Raw genomic sequence first — 18,091 nt, 5'->3', positions numbered from 1 at the left:
TGGAGTTCATCCAGTCCAGCCCCACTGCCAGAGGGCAGGTCACACAGGGATGCATCCAGACAGGTTTTGAATGACTGCAGAGGAGACTCCACAACCTCTCTGGGCAGCCTGGGACAGGGCTCCAGCAGCCTCACACCAAAGAAGTTTCTCCTCATGTTGAGGTGGAGCTTCCTGGGTTCTGGTCCATGTCCACTGCCCCTCACCCCATCACAGGGCACCACTGAAAAGAATTTGACCCTTTGACTCCCACCCTTCAGATATTTATAAACACTGACCAGGTCCCCTCTCAAGCTGCTCCTCTCCAGGCTAAACAGCCCCAGGGCTCTCAGCCTTTCCTCATCAGACACGTTCCAGTCCCTTCATCATCCTCATAGCCTCCCTCGGCTGTTGGAGCTGGGAGAGGTGCACCTTGCTGGTGGCTTGCCCTTGTGGGCAGCCTTGGTAGGTCTGTCCCCAGCTCCTCAGAAGCTGTCCCACCCTCCCTCCCCCCGTTCCAGACCAGCCTGACAACCCCAGCGAGGAGAACTGCGGCGTGATCCGCACGGAGTCGTCGGGCAGGTGGCAGAACCGCGACTGCGGCATCGCCCTGCCCTACGTCTGCAAGAAGAAGCCAAATGCCACTGCAGACCCCTTCCTGACAGGTGAGTGAGGGCAGCATGGCAGCTGGAGTGGGCAGCCCCCGTGTCCCAGCTGGCTGTGCTCCCATCTCAGCGTGGCTGGAAGATGCTGCCTGCGTGCTGGGGCAGCCCATGGTGTCGCCAGCTTGCTGGGGTGCAGCAGTGGTTGAGTTCCCCACAGCTGCTTGGATGTGGGAAAAGTCCTCTCCAAGGAGCATAACCTGAGAATCATGGAATGGTAGGGGATGGAAGGGACCTCTGGAGATCATCCAGTCCAACCTCCCTGCCAATGCAGGATCACCCAGGGCACGTCACACAGGAACACATCCAGATGGGTCTTGGAAGTCTCTGGAGAAGGAGACTCCACGACCCCTCTGGGCAGCCTGTTCCAGGGCTCCAGCACCCTCACACCAAAGAAGTTTCTCCTCATGTTGAGGTGGAGCTTCTTGAGTTCTGGCCCATGTCCATTGCCCCCATCCTGTCACAGAACACCACTGGTCCTTTATTCTGGACACTGACCCACCAGATACTTGTAACCATCAATAAGATCTCCTCTCAGGCTGCTCTTGCAAGGTGCAGTTACAGGTTGGGTAGTAGGGGAGGAATCAAGGCAGCAGGAGGTTCCCCATGATCCCCAGGGGCTGGCAGTGTCACTTCCATGCCACGTCTGCAAGCAAAAGGGGTTGGGGTTTGTCCCTGGAGCTCTAAAGCCCCCATTGCCCTCACCTTGCCATTGTGTGGCTGTGGTTTGGTATCCTAAGCAACCTGTGGGACTGTGGTCACCTTCCCATGGCCCACTGCCTGACAAATAGAGGGTTGGAGAGCAGAACAGGAGCCCTCAGGCTACCTTATGTCCTTGCCAGATTCCTGGTCAGAGGTGAAGGTGGACTGTGAGCCCAGCTGGCAGCCCTTCCAGTCCAACTGCTACCGGCTGGTGGGAGAGAAGAAGACCTGGCAGGAGGCAAAGAAGACCTGCCTGCGGAGTGGGGGGGACCTGGTCAGCATCCACACCCTCTCTGAGCTGGAGTTTGTCACCAAGCAGATCAAGCAAGGTAAGGGGGAGCCCCCTGCACCCTTCCTGTCCCAAGTTAGCATCCACAGGAGGGTCACTTCTGTGGCATGGAGCCTGCAAAGTCAGATGAGTTTGCAAAGTCAGATGATCTCCAGAGTTTGGAGCTGTGAAGGGAAAGGAGACCCCAGGCTGGGAGGTGCTGTGCTGCTGGGGGGTGCTGTGCTGCTGGGGGGTGCTGTGCTGCTGGGAGGTGCTGTGCTGCTGGGAGTAGCTCATGCCCCAGGTGCAGCCTCCATCCAGCACATGGAGAAGCTGTTCCTGGCAGCCTGCAGTGCTGAGGGAGAAAACAGGCAGCAGCAGCTGGGAGTGGCACTGGTCCCAGTTGGTTAACCTAGGAAAAGATGGGAAACAATGTCCTGGTGGCCTTGCTGGAGGAGGCTGCAGCTCCTACTGCTGAATGTGCCCTGGGCACAAGTGTCAGGTGAAGGGGCAACACCTGCCTGTGGCCTCCCAGGAACCTTTCTCCAGTCCTGGGTGTCACTGGGTTGAAGTCCCCTGTGCTGGGATGTGTTGGAGCTGGGGTGCACTGGGGAAAAGTCCCAGCCTGAACAATCCTGTGGCTGTCCAGGGGCCATCTGTGCCACCATCTTCCAGACCCTGCTTGTGCCACCCTCATTAGGGTGACCTCAGCTTGGGTTTTACTGTTCCCATACAAGTGCAGCCAAATTATTCACTCTTGCAGCCCATCCTGCTCTGCAGAGGCAGAACCTGGCAGTGAAACCCCACATGGGGACATCTGGGGACCCAGACTGCAGTGGAGCTGGGGGCTGAAGGGACTTAATACCCTTCAGGAGCTGAAAGAGGGGAGGAAGGAGGGGGATGTGCCAGCACTCCCAGGCAGAGATGGGATGGAATGGGAGGGAATGGTTGAAAAGCATTGGCTTACTGGACTTGAGCCTAGAGGTCCAGACTTCCACCGTTCTGCTGGTACCAGAACACCACTAAAACTTGCTGGCAAATGTGCCTCTGTGTTCCTGGGTCCATCCTTGCCCTGCCCTGCTCTCTCCTGCCTGCTGGCACCACTGGGATTGGGGGCTGAGTCCCGAGGTTTGGGCAGGTGCTCTGCAGACGTGGCCCCGTCGCAGGGGCTTGTGCCACTGGAAGGGTTTCTGCAAGGTTTCAGCCAGGCAGAGGGAGTTTCACCTCCACCCTTCTGTCCCAGCAGATGTGGAAGAGCTCTGGATTGGCCTAAATGACCTCAAGCTGCAGATGAACTTCGAGTGGTCGGATGGGACACCCGTGAGGTTCACGTACTGGCACCCCTTTGAGCCCAACAACTTCCGTGACAGCCTGGAAGACTGTGTGACCATCTGGGGACCGGTGAGAGCCTGGGGCAGGGGGCATCTGCATCCTGCACCTCCACAGAGGGCATGCAGCATCCTCATGGAGGGGGAAGGGATACCTCAGGGAGCATCTCCAGCTGGGTTTGAGCCTGGCTCATTCCGCTCGTTGGGACTCAGCACAGCATCCTTGGGGATTCGATGTAGGGAAGGAAAGTTTGTGGACCTAAGGTGGGGATGGATGGGCTGGGAAACTCCTCAGGCTGTTGGATGGGCTCAGTGCTGCTCTTCTCCTCGCTGTGCAGGAGGGGAGGTGGAATGACAGCCCATGCAACCAGACCCTGCCCTCCATCTGCAAGAAGCCTGGCCGGGTGAGCCAGGAGAAGGAGGAGGATGACCATGGCTGCAGAAAGGTGAGCAGGACCCAGAGCCACCTCTGCCTGATGCTTGGGGTTGCAGGGGAGCTCTCCCCAAAACCAGTTCAGGGAGCACTAATGAGCAGCACCTGGAGCTGCAGGTCTGTACCTGGGAGCTGCAGCATCCCAGGGCTGTGGAGCCTCTCACTTCCTGATGAGGCCGTGGGAGCAAAGTGGGACAGAACCTGTGCCTGCATGGGCCGAGGTTCCCCCTTGGCCTGGCTTCTTTGCCAACAGGGATGTTCTTTTTTCTTTTTCCACCCCATGCCAAACCCAGCAGCAGAACTGCTCCACGTGGGAGCCTGGCAGGATGGAGGCAGCTGCCAGCCCCGTGCCAGGGCACCGTGGCAGGCTGCCTTCTCCAGGCAGAACAGAGGGACGTGGCCGCCAGGCTGGGGTTTCTCACCCAGAGCAGGCTCTGCCTCAGTTTCCCCAGCTGTCAAGTGGGGCTGAGGCTGCCCCTTTCCCACGCTTGCTGGGAGGTGGCTTTTGTGCCTCTTTGCAAAGTCTGGGAGCACAGAGCCTGGCACTGCCAGCCTCTTGAACGTCTCCCAGCGATTCGGAGCCAGCGCAGGCTCACGCCCGGACTAGCAAGCAGCCCTTGGGGACAGCTCCCAGAGGTGCTGCTGGGCTCCTCCACCAGTCTTCAGTCTTTACCCTGATGCTCTGGCACCCTGGCAGACTGGCAGGCTGCCAGCCAGAGCTGGAGGAGCCCTGGTGTCGGTGAGTGCCGGGGATGAGGCGATGGGTGGCAATGTGCCACCACCACCTGGCTGCTTATCCCTCGTAGGATCTCCCCATGCAGATTTAACTCCCTCCTGACTCTCCAGCCACAGTCTCACCCCGGTTCTGGGTGCCCAGCAGGGATGCACCTGCTGGTGAACAAACTGGGAGCAGTAAGTGAACTGAGGAAAGACTTTTGCCCATCCTTCCTCCCTCTCCTCATCCTCAGCGAGGCTGTTTGCCACCCAGAAGCAGAGGCTGGTGGAGAGGAGGCAGCAACTTGCTCAGAGGACCAGCCCTGGTCTTCTCTGGCCACCATGGTGGTTTCTCTTGGTGACTTTGCTGCTCCTTCTCCTGCTTTCCAAATTCTCTGCTTTTGGAACTTCCTTTGAGGAAGCAGTGGAAGATGGAGGTTTGGGCAATGGGAAAGGCAGAGCTGGAGAGGGATGAGGGAGCACTCCATGATCAGGAGCTGGAGGCAGTTGGGATTGATGCTCTCATCCTGGCTGCTTTTGGACCACAGGGGCTTGCTGTGGTGCTCAGTGTGTGGCAGAGCATCTGTGTGGTTTTAGTGATCCCAGGGCTGACTGGGGACCCCTCTGGGGCCACCAGGCACCTGCACTGTCCCATGCTGGGCCTCTTTCTCAGCTGCTGAGGGCTGGCCCTGGTGGTGTGCAGCTGCTGAGACCATACCTGGGTTTGTTAACCTGGGGAAAGGCTGCAGGAGCAGGAACTTGGGGGGAAAAGTGGGATTTGAGGTAATTTTTCTCTTGGTCTCCTAAAGCTACTTCTTTCCCACCATGCTGGTGGTGCTGCAGATGGTGCATGTCCTCCACCATCCTTCCAATGCCTGGGAGACACAGGGAGCAAAGCCTTGGTGACACTTCTGACCACACCAAGAGGGTCCCTGAGCCTGGGGGCTCCTGCCTCACCAGCTGAGCCCCTTCACCCTTTCTTCCCACCCTGGCTGACTCTTCATCACACACACGTACACGTGTGTGTGTGTGTCCCCTCTCACAGATGAGCTCCCATGTCCTTCCCCACGCCACTGCTGGCCCCAGGGCCACCTCTCTGCCTGCTCTGGCAGAAAACAGGCACTATTGTGTCCCTGGCCCCGGAGAGGCTCCAACATCAACAAGGCTGGGGATGAAAGCTGGCGGTGGTGGGACTGGCTCTGGCTTCGGCCCCGCGGCGTACAGAGGGGGATTGTGTTCCCCTCCCCGCGCCCGGCCGGGCTGGCCGCTGGCAGCCAGAGCCACTTCCCGCCTTTGAAGCTGCCTGGTGTTTGTTTGCCTTGCAGCCCTGTCCTCTGGGGCTGGGGGCTTGGGAGAGCTCAGCGCTGAGCGGGGTCAAGCCAGGGCAGCTGGGGCTAGGAGACCTCCCAGGAGAAAGCAGAGGTGGTGGGAGGGGACGCGGGATGCTTCTCTCACCCCCCGCGTGTGTCCCTGTCCTTCTGGAGAGGGCTGGGGGTGAGCCCTGGTGGATGCTGAATTCTGGGTGCCACAGTATGAGGAAGATATCGAGGTGCTGGAGGGTGAGAAGGGCAGCAAGGCTGGTGAGGGGTTTGGAGGGCACGGCATGCAAGATGCAGCTGAGGGAACTGGGGTTGTTTAGTCTGGAGAAGAGAAGGCTGAGGGGGAGACCTCACTGCTCTCTGCAGCTCCCTGAAAGGAAGTTGGAGTGAGGCCAATGTTGGTCTCTTCTCCCAAGTAACCAGTGACAGCATGAGAGGAAATGGGTTTAGGTTGTGCCAGGGGAGGTTTAGGTTGGATATTACTAGAAGAGTGGTCAGGGATTGGAACAGGCTGCCCAGAGAGGTGGTGGAGTCACCACCCCTGGAGGTGGTCAAGGAGCTGTAGATGTGGTGCTTCAGGATATAGTTTAGTGGTCATGGGAGCTGGGTTACAGTTGGACTCGATGATCACAAAGGTCTTTTCCAGCCTTAATGATTCTGTGATTTCCATCCCCAGGGCTGGAAGTGGCACAGCCCCTCCTGCTTCTGGCTGGGTGAGGACCGCGTCCCCTACAGCGACGCCCGCAGGACCTGCGCCGACTACGGCGCCACGCTGGTCACCATCACCAGCAGGTCAGTGCCACGCTGATGACAGTGAGCTGGCCCCAAAGCAAGCACCCCAAGGTGGGCTGTGACCTGGCAGCTGGGCTTTGCTGGTGGCATGGCCTCTCTTGCTGCCCTTCCAGGTTCGAGCAGGTGTACGTCAGCAGCCTCATCTTCGGCTGGGACGGAGAGTTCTTCTGGACAGCTCTGCAGGACATCAACCAGACAGGGGCTTTCCGCTGGCTGGGCGGGGATGAGGCCAGGTACACCCACTGGAACCGCAACCAGCCCGGTAAGGGGGTGCCTGTGGGTGGGATGGGGACGTCCCCTCCGTGCAGGATGGGTGCTGGCTCTGCCGCCCGGCACGCTCCGATCCTAAGGCTGCATCCCCCCGGCTCCCGTGAGCACTCCAGGTTACAACAAGGGTGGCTGCGTGGCCCTGGCCACTGGCAGCTCCACGGGGCTGTGGGAGGTGAAGAACTGCAGCACCTTCAAGGCCAAGTACATCTGCCAGCAGAACCTGGGCACCCCGGGCAGCTCCGAGCTGCCTGGTCCCTACCCCACGCCCAGCCTCACCGCTGCCTGCCCGCTGGGATGGAGCTCCGACTCCAAGCTCCGTCACTGCTACAAGGTGAGGGGTGCTGGGAAGCCATTTGCCTCCCCACTGGTGCATGGGGGGTGGAGGAGCAAAGGGCATCCCTGAGCCTACCAACCTGGTTCATAGAATTGCAATCACTAAGGTGGAAAAGCTCGCTAAGATCAGCCAGTCCAACCGGCAGCCCAACACCACCATGGCCTCTAAACCATGTCCAAGTGCCATGGCCGCATATGTTTTGAACACCTCCAGGGATGGTGACTCCACCTCCTCCCTGGGTAGCCTGTTCCAGTGCCTGACAACTTTGTCAGGAAAGAAATTTTCCCTCATACCCAACCTAAACTTCCCCTGGTTCCTCTTGTCCTGTTGCTTGTTCCTTGGGAGACCAACACCCACCTGGGTCCAAACTCCTTTCAGGGAGTTCCAGAGAGCAATGAGGTCTCCTCTCAGCCTCCCTTTCTCCAGACTGATTAACCCCAGTTCTCAGCCTCTCCTCACCAGCCCTCTACTCCAGACCCTTCCCCAGCTTTGTTGCACTTCTCAGGACCCGCTCCAGCCCCTCAGTGTCCTTCTTGGAGTGAGGGGCCCTGAAGTGAGCCTGAGATTCAAGCTGTGACCTCACCAGTGCCCAGGGGGACAATCACTGCCCTGGTCCTGAGCTCAGGCTGAGTGGTGGCAGCATGCCCCAGGATGCTGTTGCCAGCAGGGTGGGGATGGTGCTCTGCTCATCTCTGGTGCTGAGCTCCCACCACTGCTGGTTCCTCCTTCCCCAGGTGTTCAGCTTTGAGAAGCTGCAAGAGAAGAAGACCTGGATCGCGGCGCAGGAGTTCTGCCGGGAGCTGGGGGCCCAGCTGCTCAGCCTGGCCAGCTACGAGGAGGAGCACTTCATTGCCAACACCCTCAACAAGATTTTTGGGTGAGAGGCTGTGCTGGTGCATGCCCCACTGCCCAGGTGTGCTTGGCAAGAGCCCACACCTGTCCTCTGGGCGGGTGGACAGGGCAGGGGTGGGGCTGAGCATCAACCTGCGTGCAGAAGGTGCATCGTTGATGTGGCTGCACCAAAGAGGGGGTGTGGGAGAAGTGCAGGGAATTGGGTGTCATCTGGGGATGGAGCTTGGACTTAGAATACCTTCAGCCCTGGGATGTCTCATCCCAGCTCCTGCCAAAGAGTGGCTTTGAGAAGAAACAGTAAAGTCCAGGCTTGAATTACAGCTCTGTGTATAAATAGAAAAGAGTCCAGTTTGGGTCAGGGGTGTTCTGGGGTTGTGCCTCTGTACTTGGCACTGGTGAGGCCAAACCTTGAATTCTGGGTTCAGTTTGGGGCCACTCACTCCAAGAAGGTCATTGAGGTCCTGGAGCAAGTCCAGAGCAGGGTAACAAAGCTGGTGAAGGGTCTGGAGAGCAGGGATGGTGAGGAGCAACTGAGGGAATTGGGGGTGTTTAGTCTGGACAAGAGGAGGCTGAAGGCAGACCTGGCTCTCTGCAACTCCCTGAAAGGAGGCTGGAGCCAGGTGAGCTTTGGTTTCTTCTTCCTAGTATCAGGTGATAGAACAAGAGGAAACAGCCTCAAGTTGCATCAGAGGAGGTATAGGTTGGATATTGGGAAGAATGTCTGTGTTGCAGGAGAGGTCAGGCACTGGCGCAGGCTGCCCGGGGAGGTGGTAGAGTCACCATCCCTGGGGGTGTCTGAGAAACACGTGGCCATGGCACATGGTTTAGTGGCCATGATGGTGCTGGGTCAGCAGCTGGACTCGGTGATCTTGGAGGTCTTATCTAGCTGAAACAATTCTCTGCTTCTCACCATTCCCTCTGTGTCCCCACAGGGAGTCAGAGCCGGAGCTCCACGAGCAGCACTGGTTCTGGATCGGCTTGAACCGGAGGGACCCAGCCGGGGACAGGAGCTGGAAGTGGAGCGATGGGCTGGGGGTGAGTCCTTGTGGGGGGTGTGTGGTTCACCAAGATAACTCCAGCTGGTGTTCAGGGTGCAGAGGGAGGCCAGTCTGGTGCTGGTGGAGGTGCCCAACACTGCCCATCTCTCTCGACCCCCAGTTTTTCTACCACAACTTTGACCGCAGTAACTACGACGACGATGACATCCGGACCTGCGCCGTGCTGGACCTGGCCTCCCTGCAGTGGGTGCCCATGCAGTGTGAAGCCCAGCTGGACTGGATCTGCAAACTGCCCAAAGGTACCTGCCAAAGAGCACCCCAAACCCTCCAGCTTTGAATAACCTGGCAGGGGATGGGATGGTGGAGTGAAGGCAGGGGGACTCTGTCCCCTCCCTTCTGAAGGCTGCACTTTTATCATAGAAGCATAGAAGTGTTGAGGTTGGAAGAGACTTTTGAGGCCATCAAGTCCAATCACTCCCCTAGAGCTCCCAATCCCACTAAACCACGTCCCTCAGCACCCCATCCCCTTGTCTTTTAAGCACCTCCATGGATGGGGACTCCAGCACCTCCCTGGGCAGCCTGTTCCAGTGCCTGAAAACAGGCAGGGTGGGAGGGAGATGGGAGGGTGAGTCCTGATTCAGGGGCTGGGAGAGATGTTGTCCCTCCTGGTGGATGCAGAAGAACATACAGCCCTTGGAGCCTGAAGGTGGTTTGCAGGAAGCCCCAGCATCAGCAGTCCAGCCCCAGATCCTTCTGACAGCCTCTCCTTGCCCTTTCTGCAGGTGCTGATGTGAAGGAGCCGGAGCTCACCTCCCAAGGTGTGTTGGCCATGGCTGTGTGTCTGTCTGCTGCACACTGTCCTCCTGAGGTGTCTGCCACCCCACTGCATCTGCCAGCGAGGCACAGTCCCTGCATCCCTGTAGCATTACCTGGGAAAGGTGGATCCTGTGTAGGGTCATAGGGGAGCCCCAGGATCTTCCTGCCCCTTGCTCCAGGGCCTGGGCAGGATCTTAGAACTACAGAACTGTTGGGGCTGGAAGTGACTTTTGAGATCATCACCCAGAGCTCACAGTGCCACCACTGCTGCCAAGCCCACTGCTCCTAAGCCAAGTCCCTGAGCACCACATCCATGCCTCTTCTAGAGACCTCCAGGGGTGGTGACTCCACCACCCCCCTGGGCAGCCCATTCCAGTGCCTGAGAATGCTTTCTGTGAACAATTTGTTTCCCACTATCCAACCTGAATCTCCCCTGGGACAACTTGAGGCTGTTTCCTCTCATCCTGTCACTTGTTGCATGTGAGAAGAGACTGACCCCTACCTCTCCAACCTCCTCTGAGGTGCTTGTAGAGGGCAACTACCCCAGCAGATCCCTCAGCTGCGGGAGAGGGGACAAAAGCAGAGCAGCCCAACCTGCAGGGGACTGAGGGACAGGGTGGCAGGGGGTGGCACAGCCATGGCATGACAGCAGCCCTTGCCTGCAGGCAGCAAAGAGTGGGTGAGGTACCAGGAGGCTGAGTACAGGTTCTCAGAGCACCACTCGACGTGGGTGCAGGCTAAGCGCATCTGCAGCTGGAACCAGGCAGAGCTGGCGTCGGTGCACAGCGAGGCCGAGCTGCGCTTCCTCGGCCAGAACCTCAAGAAGGTACCAGGGGGATGGGGACCTCCTCAGGCGCTTGTGGGCTCTGCTGCCTCCCCAGTCTGCTCCCTCCCTGGCTTCTTTTGTCCTTTGCTGGAGGAATGTTACCTGGCAAGAGCTGGGCTGGGGTCACAAGGGGTCCTGTGTGGGGGTTGGCAGGTCCTTGGGGCTCAGCAGGGTGATGCTTTTTTGCCATGCTGCAGGGTGGCTGCCTGGTCCTGGTGTCCAGGGTGGCTGTGGGTGTCCCCAAGGACATCCAGGCACTGACATGTCTCCTCTGGGTGTGCAGTTCTCCAGGGGCCAGGAGCAGCACTGGTGGATCGGGCTGCACACCTATGAGCACGACGGGAGGTTCAAGTAAGTCAGGGACCGACCCATCCTGTGCCCAAACAGCCCCAGGCCACTCTCCTCAGCGCTCAGAGCAGCGTGGCTCAGCTCCTGCATCTCAGGGGTCTCATCCTGGGGTGCTGGGATGAAGGTTCCTCACTCAGGAGATGGGGGGAGAGGGGGCAGGCAGCTGGGTCAAGTCACTGCTTGGCCTCATGCTGCCAGTGGTGCCATTCCCAGGTGGTCTGATGGATCTGTCCTCAACTTCATCTCCTGGGCACCAGGCAAGCCCCGGCCCACCACCAAGGACAGGAAATGTGTCTACATGACAGCCAGCAGAGGTGAGGGGCAGGATCCAGCCCTGCTGGGCTCTGGAGGGGATGAGCAGAGACACCCCTGCCCTAGTGTGGTGGGGGGGGGTCATGCCTGCCTTGTCGCTCCCCACAGAGGACTGGGGGGACCAGAAGTGCATGACAGACCTGCCCTACATCTGCAAGCGGAGCAATGGGACAGCTGTGAAGCCTTCCTTGCCACCACTGCCTGCTCCTGTCAGTGGGGGCTGTCCCCAGGGCTGGCTTCCCTTCCTCAGCAAGGTGGGACACAGAAGGGAGGGCCACCCATTCCACCAGCACATCAGGGTGGAGAGGTGGTGGCTAAGTGGCAGGGTGGAGAGGGACACGTGCATGTGTTTTGAGGGACACTGAGGGATGCATGCCCAGGGGTACTAGGAGAGGTGGGCTGTAGGTGCAGCAGGGGGTGGTGAGGGTGTGTGCCCAGGGGTGCTGGGAGAGGTGGGCTGTGGGTGCAGGAGGGGGTGGTGAGGGTGTGTGCCCAGGGGTGCTGGGATGGGTGTGCATTGTGAGGGTACAGGAAGGGTGGAGGGGCTGGCAGGCAGGAGGGTGCAGGAGGGAAAAGGACTTGGGGCAGAATGGGGCTGAAGAGCGTGGGTGATTGAGGAGGGTGCAGGGCTCAGAGCTGGGGCAGTGGCTTCCCCCCTGGACCATGCCATGCCCCTGCCCATGCAGTGTTTCAGCTTTAATGGGCACGACAAAGCCGAGAGGGTGAAGTGGCCAGAGGCGAAGCAGGCCTGCGAGAGCCAGGGTGCTGTGCTGGCCACCATCGCCAGTCCCCTGGAGCAGGGTAGGTCCCCCCCAGCCCTTACCTTCCCCGCCTGGCTGGGGACCTGCCAGGGGTGGTCCTCAGCACCTCACTCATCTCTTGCAGCTTTCATCACGTCCATGCTGCTCAACATCTCCTTCGACCTCTGGATTGGCCTCCATGATGCCCAGAGGGAGTTCCAGTGGGTGGAGGGTGAGCCGCTGCGGCACGCCAGCTGGGCACCTGGAGAGCCCTCCGGCTGCAGTGCCTCCGGCCCCCGCGACAAGCCGGTGAGTGGGACCCCCCTGCAGCAGCCCCCAGCCCCTGGGAAGGCCCCAGTCCCATATCCTACCATGAGCATGGAAGGTTTTTGGGGCGCTGGGCCGGCTCTCCAAGGGCAGAGCAGGATCCAGCCCTGCAGGGCGGAGGTCCCTGGCATAGGGGTGCCCGTGGGGTGGGATGGCACCGCTGAGGGCAGCGCTGACCTCGTGGCTTGGCTGTGCAGACCAACTGCGTGGTGGTGTGGCACGGCTCTCCCCCACACTTCACGGGGCGCTGGGACGACCGGGGCTGCCTGGAGGAGAAGCATGGCTACATCTGCCAGAGGGGTGCAGGTAGGACGGGGACAGAGGGGACAGCCCCTGCTGGGGACCTGCTGCTGCCCCCCCAGAGCCCCGTGCTGGGGGGGGGCTGTGGCTGGGGAGCTCACGGTGAGGGTCTTAGCTTGGGGGGGTTGCTGGTAGAACTCAGGGAGACGGCTTGCCCCTGGTTCCAGCTGTCTGTGGGGCAACCCCCAAAGCTGTGCATGCCAGCCTGGCTTGGTGTGTCCCATGGGGATGTGCATCCAGGGTGGGGATGTGCATCCAGGGTGGGGATGTGCATCCAGGGTGGGGATGGCCCCAGGGTGGGGATGGCCCCAGGGTGGGGCTCAGTACTTGTCACCCCTGGGCATGTGGTGTCTGTTCTCTCCATGGCTGTCCCGGGATGTGCCCAGGTGCCCCATGTATACCCCTGCCAGGGACACCTTGGCTTGGAGTGGGGAGGGACAAGAGGGTGGTCCTCCATGGGATGCAGGCGTGTCCCCCATGCCCTCTGACCGTGTCTCTTTGCTCCCCCAGACCCGTCCCTGAGCCCTGCGCGGACGCCGTACCCGCCCCCGCCCACCGGCATCCTCTTTTACCACAACAGCACTTACCGCATCCTGCAGAAGCCCCTCCGGTGGCACGAGGCCCTGCTGCTCTGCGAGACCCTCAACGCCACCCTGGCCACCATCCCCGACCCCTACAGCCAGGCCTTCCTCACCCAGGCCATCAGCAGCCTGCAGGCTCCGCTCTGGATTGGGTTGGCCAACGACAAGGTGAGGGGAAGGGGCGGGCACCCGGGGTGGAGGTCCTCGGGGGGGGGATCACGGCAGCCCCCCAGCTTCTCCTGCTTTTGGCTCTGCAGGGGAGCCGCAGCTACTCGTGGCTGACAGAGGAGAGCCTCTTCTACACCAACTGGCAGGAGGGAGAGCCCCAGCAGATCACTGGCTGCTCCTACGTGGACGTGGATGGGAGCTGGCGCACGGCTGCCTGTGACACCAAGCTGCAGGGGGGCATCTGCCAGCTCCGAGCAGGTGCTGGCCGTGGGGGCTGCTGTGGGGGCTTAACGCGGGGTGGACCGGGGGGGGAGCACCCAAGGGTGGGAGGTGGCATCTCGCTAGGGACCTTCTGCAGGTATATGCACATCCTCGTGGGGTTTGGTGCCCCAGTGTGCTGTGGGACCCTGGCACCCACCCCCAACGCAGCCTGTGCTCCCCAGATGCCCCCCGCGCGCACAAGTGGAGCTACACTGGCAGCTGTCCCAAGTCGCTGGAGGACTCATCCTGGATCCCCTTCCGGGACCACTGCTACACCTTCCACATGGAGGTCACCTTGGGGCAGAAGGATGCCATGAGGAGGTGTCAGAAAGGTATGGGGGGGCTGTGGTGGTGGAGGGGGGTGATGCACCCTTGAAAACGGAGGGGGTGGTATCCCCAGGATGTGTGTGGGTGTAGCAGAGCACCCTTGAATGGGACTCTTGTCCCTGCACTCGTGTCCACTGCCAGCCATCATCTGCCTCCTCCTCCTTGCTGTAACTTGTTAAGAGTTCCCCAGCTGCCATGTGGCTCATGATGGTTCCTCAGCTTTGTCTTCTTGGGCACTGCTGCTCTGAGCTCCACCCTCTGAGGTCAGAGCTCTTCCCTGACACTCCTTCCTCTGCAGTTGGTGGCACAGTGTTGTCCATCCAGGATGAGATGGAGAATGTCTTCGTGTGGGAGCATCTCCAGGCATATGAAGGGCCATCCAAGGGTGCCTGGCTGGGCATGACCTTCAACCCCAAAGGTACAAAGGAAGGAGGGAGGTGTTGGATGTTCCCACAGGCACATTCCCATCAGGTCTGCAGTGAGCAGAGGAAGCCCTTGGTGGTGGCACTAGTGTGGGGGGGCTCAGTGTATGGTGTGATCAGTGCCCATGCCTTGAACGTGCCATGTATGATCTCTGCCTTGGTGGGAGGGGAGGGGCAGCTTCAAAGCCCAGAGCTTCCTGCAAGGCACTGGAGGCTGCAGGCTCAGGAAGGTGCCCTGGAGCCCTCCCCATCACACCTCCCTTGGTATTTGAACTGGGGCAAAGCTGGGATGTCCCTTTCAGCCTCCTGAGACTGAATTCTTCTGCTTCCCAGGTGGCACCTTGGTGTGGCATGACAACACTGCTGTGAACTACTCCAACTGGGGCCAGCACGACACGGGGCCCAGCATGCTCAGCCAGAACAGCTGCTACTGGATCCAGAGCAGCAACGGCGTCTGGCGCCTGGGCTCCTGCACCAACGTCACCATGGGGGTCATCTGCAAGATCCCCCGAGGTAGGACCCCCCCCTCCTGCTGCCTGAGGCCCCTGGGCTGATGTGGGGTGAGCTGTGGGTCCAGGCAGGGTGTTGCAGGGCAGGGCTCTCCTGCTGGCAATGCCTGCCACATCTTCTGGGTGTTTCCAGTCCAGGGGGGTTGTAGGGGCTGGTGCTGGCATCTGCGGGTGGTGGGCTGGGCTCAGTGGTAGGCTGTGCACGTCTCAGTGGCTGGGTCAGCAGCTCAGAGCAGGATGAGGCTGGTGGAGCAGTGGGGGAGCAGAACCAGAGGACCTCTGCAGCTGTGCAGTGCTGGGAGCAGTGGTGGGTGCGGGGTTGGTGATGCTGGCACTGGGGAGAGGGGAGGGTGCCATGGCGATGCACTCACCTGTCTGTGTTGCCCTTGCAGTGGAGGAGAGCAGCTTTTCCAGGGCAGGTGAGTGCCACCATCAGCCTGGGCACAGCACTGGGACCAGGCACTGGTGCTGGGGACTTGTGTTAATGCAGCCCAGCTTGAATTAGCAACCAAAGAAATGGTGTCTGGGGGCTGGGGGATCCCAAATCCCATTGCCAGGTGGCTTTGGCACTGGGTTAGAGCTCCCCAGCAGCAGGAGCCATCCCTTTATGGTGGAGTGTGTCCAGCCAACCCCCTGCTGTCAGGGTGATGAGACACTGGAACAAGCTGCCCAGGGAGGCTGTGGATGCCTCCTCTGTGGAGGTGTTGAAGGCTAGGCTGGATGAGGTCTTAAGCAACCTGGGCTGGTGGGAGGTGTCCCTGCCCATGTCAGGGAGTTGGAAGTGGGTGATCTTTAAGGTCCCTACCATGCTGTGATTCTGCAATTCTATTTCCATCCAAGCTTTGTCTCTTGTTTTTCAGTTAAAACTTCAAGTCAGACATTTTAATTTATTCCAGATCTTGGCCAAAATTCTCCTAAAGACCTCTAAAAATTAAAACCCCAAAATACAGAGTCTTCCCCCCCAAAAGGGAAGAAAGCAAGAGGAAATAACCTGGTCTTGAATTACCTCCAGGGAGGGGGCAGCAACCTGGTCTAGTGGGAGGTGTCCCTGCCTATGGCAGGGGGGTTGGAACTGGATGATCTTCAAGGTCCCTTCCAACCTCAACACGAGGAGGAACTTCTTCACTGTGAGGGTCACAGAGCACTGGAGCAGGCTGCCCAGAGAGGCTGTGGAGTCTCCTTCTCTGGAGACGTTCAAGCCCCATCTGGATGTGTTCCTGTGCGACCTGTGCTGGATTCTGTGCTCCTGCTCTGGCAGGGGGGTTGGACTGGAAGATCTCCGGAGGTCCCTTCCAACCCCTGGGGTCCTGTGAGCCGTAACCAGTCTCTGAATGTATGAAACCTACCCTGTGGCAGGGTGAGGCAGAGGTGGGGGCTGCCTCTCAGCAGGGTTTCCTCCCGCCCGCAGCGCTGCCGGAGAACACGACGGCCGTGGCGGTGGTGGTGCTGGCGGCGCTGGCGCTGTGCGCGATGCTGGCCGGCGCCATCTACCTGTACCGGCGGCGGCGCGGCGCCGAGCGGGGAGCCTTCGAGAGCGCCCGCTACAGCCGCACCACCTCCAGCCCCGGCGAGTCCGCCGAGAAGAACATCCTGGTGTCGGACATGGAGATGAACGAGCAGCAGGACTAACGGCAGGGGGGACGCTGGGGACGGGGACCTGGGGACGGGGGAGGATGGAGAGCACCACGCGGCGCTGTCCCCACGGGGCTGGGACGAGGGGACCCTTGCGGTGGGGCAGGGAGAGGGGCTGGGGGTTCGGGGTGGGGTCCGGCCAGGTGGGTGAGCAGAGGGAGCTGGGGTCCCTCCTGCCCCGCGGGTGGCTGCCATCACCTCCAGGCTTGTCCCCAGCTGCGAGGAGTTTGCCTGCAAGCAGCTGTGGAGGCAGTTTCAGGGCTATAACATGTTTAGAGGAAAGTTGTTCCCCTGCCAAGTTCAAGAGCTTTCCAGTGTTGTGAGCAGGCTCCAAGACACCTTCCCCTTGGGAGAAGGCAAGGGTGAGCCTTCAGGCCCTGCGGTGGGCTCACCCCCCTCCAGGAACCAAGCTGGTGTGCGAGAAGACATCCTCCTGGGCAAGAGGTCTCTAAAGCTGATCTACCTCCCCTCCGTGTGCAGCGGCAAGGGCCCTGCCAGCCCCCCCTCCCCACCACCATGCCACTCCTCTCCCCCCTCCTCGGCTTCATCCCCGACCTCCAGCAGAGAGCAGTGGAGATGCCGTGGCTGCGACCCAAGCATGGACACCCCGGCATCAGCCATGGGATCCCCTCTCCTCCCTGGCATCCCTAGGGCTGCATCCAGCCCTGGCAAGGCAGTGGCTGCTCCCCCCAGGCTGGCAGCCAGAGCCTGCCCTACTTTCTGGTTTCTCTGGTGTGTGCCCCACCAAAATAACTGCAGGGGGTGGCACCAGAGCAATCTGCTCATCAAATGCTTCTCCAGTGGGCTCATCCTGGGCTCCGTGGGAGGAGCTGGGTGCTGTGGCACTGCTGGCCAAGCTCCTCTCTGGTGACATCATCCTTAGCACCCTGGGCTCCGTGGGAGGAGCTGGGTGCTGTGGCACCGAGCGCTTCTGGAGAGCTGGGGCCACCCTCTGTCCCTTGCTGGGTGGGGACGGCGCAGAGCTGGGGTCACTTGCTGCTGGTGGCCAGGCTGTAGGGTGGGGGAGTGGTGCTGGAAGCTTTGGCTCTTTGGAAGGCTGGGTTGGTTTTTTCTAAGGAAATGATAGCTTTTTTTGCTATACTGTACTGAGTGCGTGCTGAATATATACCTTCTTTCACACAGCTGGCTGGGGTGTTTGTGGTTGCCTGTTTCACATGTAGGATGTAGTGGAGGAGGAGGAGGAAGGCAGTGCAGGGCTCAGCCCCTGCCTGGCTTTGGAGCTGTGCAGGAAGGAGCTGGGGAGCCCAGGGCTGAGCCTTCCTCCTCCATCAGCTGCCGGCAGCAGCATCCCCGGTGCCAGGGTCGGGACAAGAGGATGCCTAGAGACAGCAAGAGACCTTTGGCCCCGAGGGGGGGTTCCCTGCTGGGAATGGGACCCAAAGAGCCCCTTAGAACCTCTGAAGAGGGGCAGCACAGCCCCTGCAAGAGACATTTAGCCCTCTGCCTCTGAGGCTGGAGCTGGGGTTTTTTTTCCCTTGTGACAACAGGAACTAGCTAATTTCTGTTGCTCTCCTTTTTGACTCCTGTGTGGATTTTAAAATCTATTGATTTCACTTAAGCTGGACATTAAGTGTTGAAGAAACTGTTGGGGGGTGGGGAACAAGGGATTGTTGGGGTTTTGTTTACCTTTTGGCAATGTCCAGAAGCTGCCACAACGTTTCAGGGTGAGCAAGAATCTGGAGCTGCCCCTGCTCCATTTCTCTCTCTCTCTCTCTCTTTCTCTCTCTCTGTGTCTCTCAGCTTTCTCTGAGTTTATTTCCTGAGGTTCCTTTCTGGTTTGGAGCTGTTGGTTTTGTCCACAGGCCCATAGCTTCCTGACTTGGGTGCCAGATCCTGAGAAGCTGAGCATGAAT

General features: G+C 59.9%; 1 protein-coding gene across 1 annotated transcript in view; it reads left to right on the top strand.

Annotated features, from left to right (window-relative positions):
- The window catches only part of MRC2 (mannose receptor C type 2), a 37,432-nt gene extending 19,609 nt beyond the window's left edge, over positions 1-17,823 (top strand). The window contains exons 6-30 of the mRNA XM_054176836.1: positions 498-641; positions 1,481-1,669; positions 2,855-3,009; positions 3,275-3,382; positions 6,079-6,194; positions 6,308-6,456; positions 6,578-6,795; positions 7,533-7,675; positions 8,583-8,685; positions 8,809-8,947; positions 9,431-9,466; positions 10,130-10,290; positions 10,574-10,641; positions 10,852-10,952; positions 11,059-11,204; positions 11,637-11,751; positions 11,836-11,999; positions 12,215-12,323; positions 12,828-13,066; positions 13,156-13,324; positions 13,510-13,659; positions 13,953-14,072; positions 14,410-14,589; positions 14,978-15,004; positions 15,994-17,823. Coding sequence (XP_054032811.1) covers positions 498-641; positions 1,481-1,669; positions 2,855-3,009; positions 3,275-3,382; positions 6,079-6,194; positions 6,308-6,456; positions 6,578-6,795; positions 7,533-7,675; positions 8,583-8,685; positions 8,809-8,947; positions 9,431-9,466; positions 10,130-10,290; positions 10,574-10,641; positions 10,852-10,952; positions 11,059-11,204; positions 11,637-11,751; positions 11,836-11,999; positions 12,215-12,323; positions 12,828-13,066; positions 13,156-13,324; positions 13,510-13,659; positions 13,953-14,072; positions 14,410-14,589; positions 14,978-15,004; positions 15,994-16,214 — 3,470 coding nt within the window. The 3' untranslated portion in view covers positions 16,215-17,823. The remainder of the gene's footprint in view (positions 1-497; positions 642-1,480; positions 1,670-2,854; positions 3,010-3,274; positions 3,383-6,078; positions 6,195-6,307; positions 6,457-6,577; positions 6,796-7,532; positions 7,676-8,582; positions 8,686-8,808; positions 8,948-9,430; positions 9,467-10,129; positions 10,291-10,573; positions 10,642-10,851; positions 10,953-11,058; positions 11,205-11,636; positions 11,752-11,835; positions 12,000-12,214; positions 12,324-12,827; positions 13,067-13,155; positions 13,325-13,509; positions 13,660-13,952; positions 14,073-14,409; positions 14,590-14,977; positions 15,005-15,993) is intronic.
- The last annotated feature ends 268 nt before the right edge of the window (positions 17,824-18,091 follow it).

This window comes from Dryobates pubescens, chromosome 36 (assembly GCF_014839835.1).
Source record: "Dryobates pubescens isolate bDryPub1 chromosome 36, bDryPub1.pri, whole genome shotgun sequence".
Classification (NCBI taxonomy): Eukaryota; Metazoa; Chordata; class Aves; order Piciformes; family Picidae; genus Dryobates; species Dryobates pubescens.
This window is presented reverse-complemented; position numbering and strand designations above follow the sequence as displayed.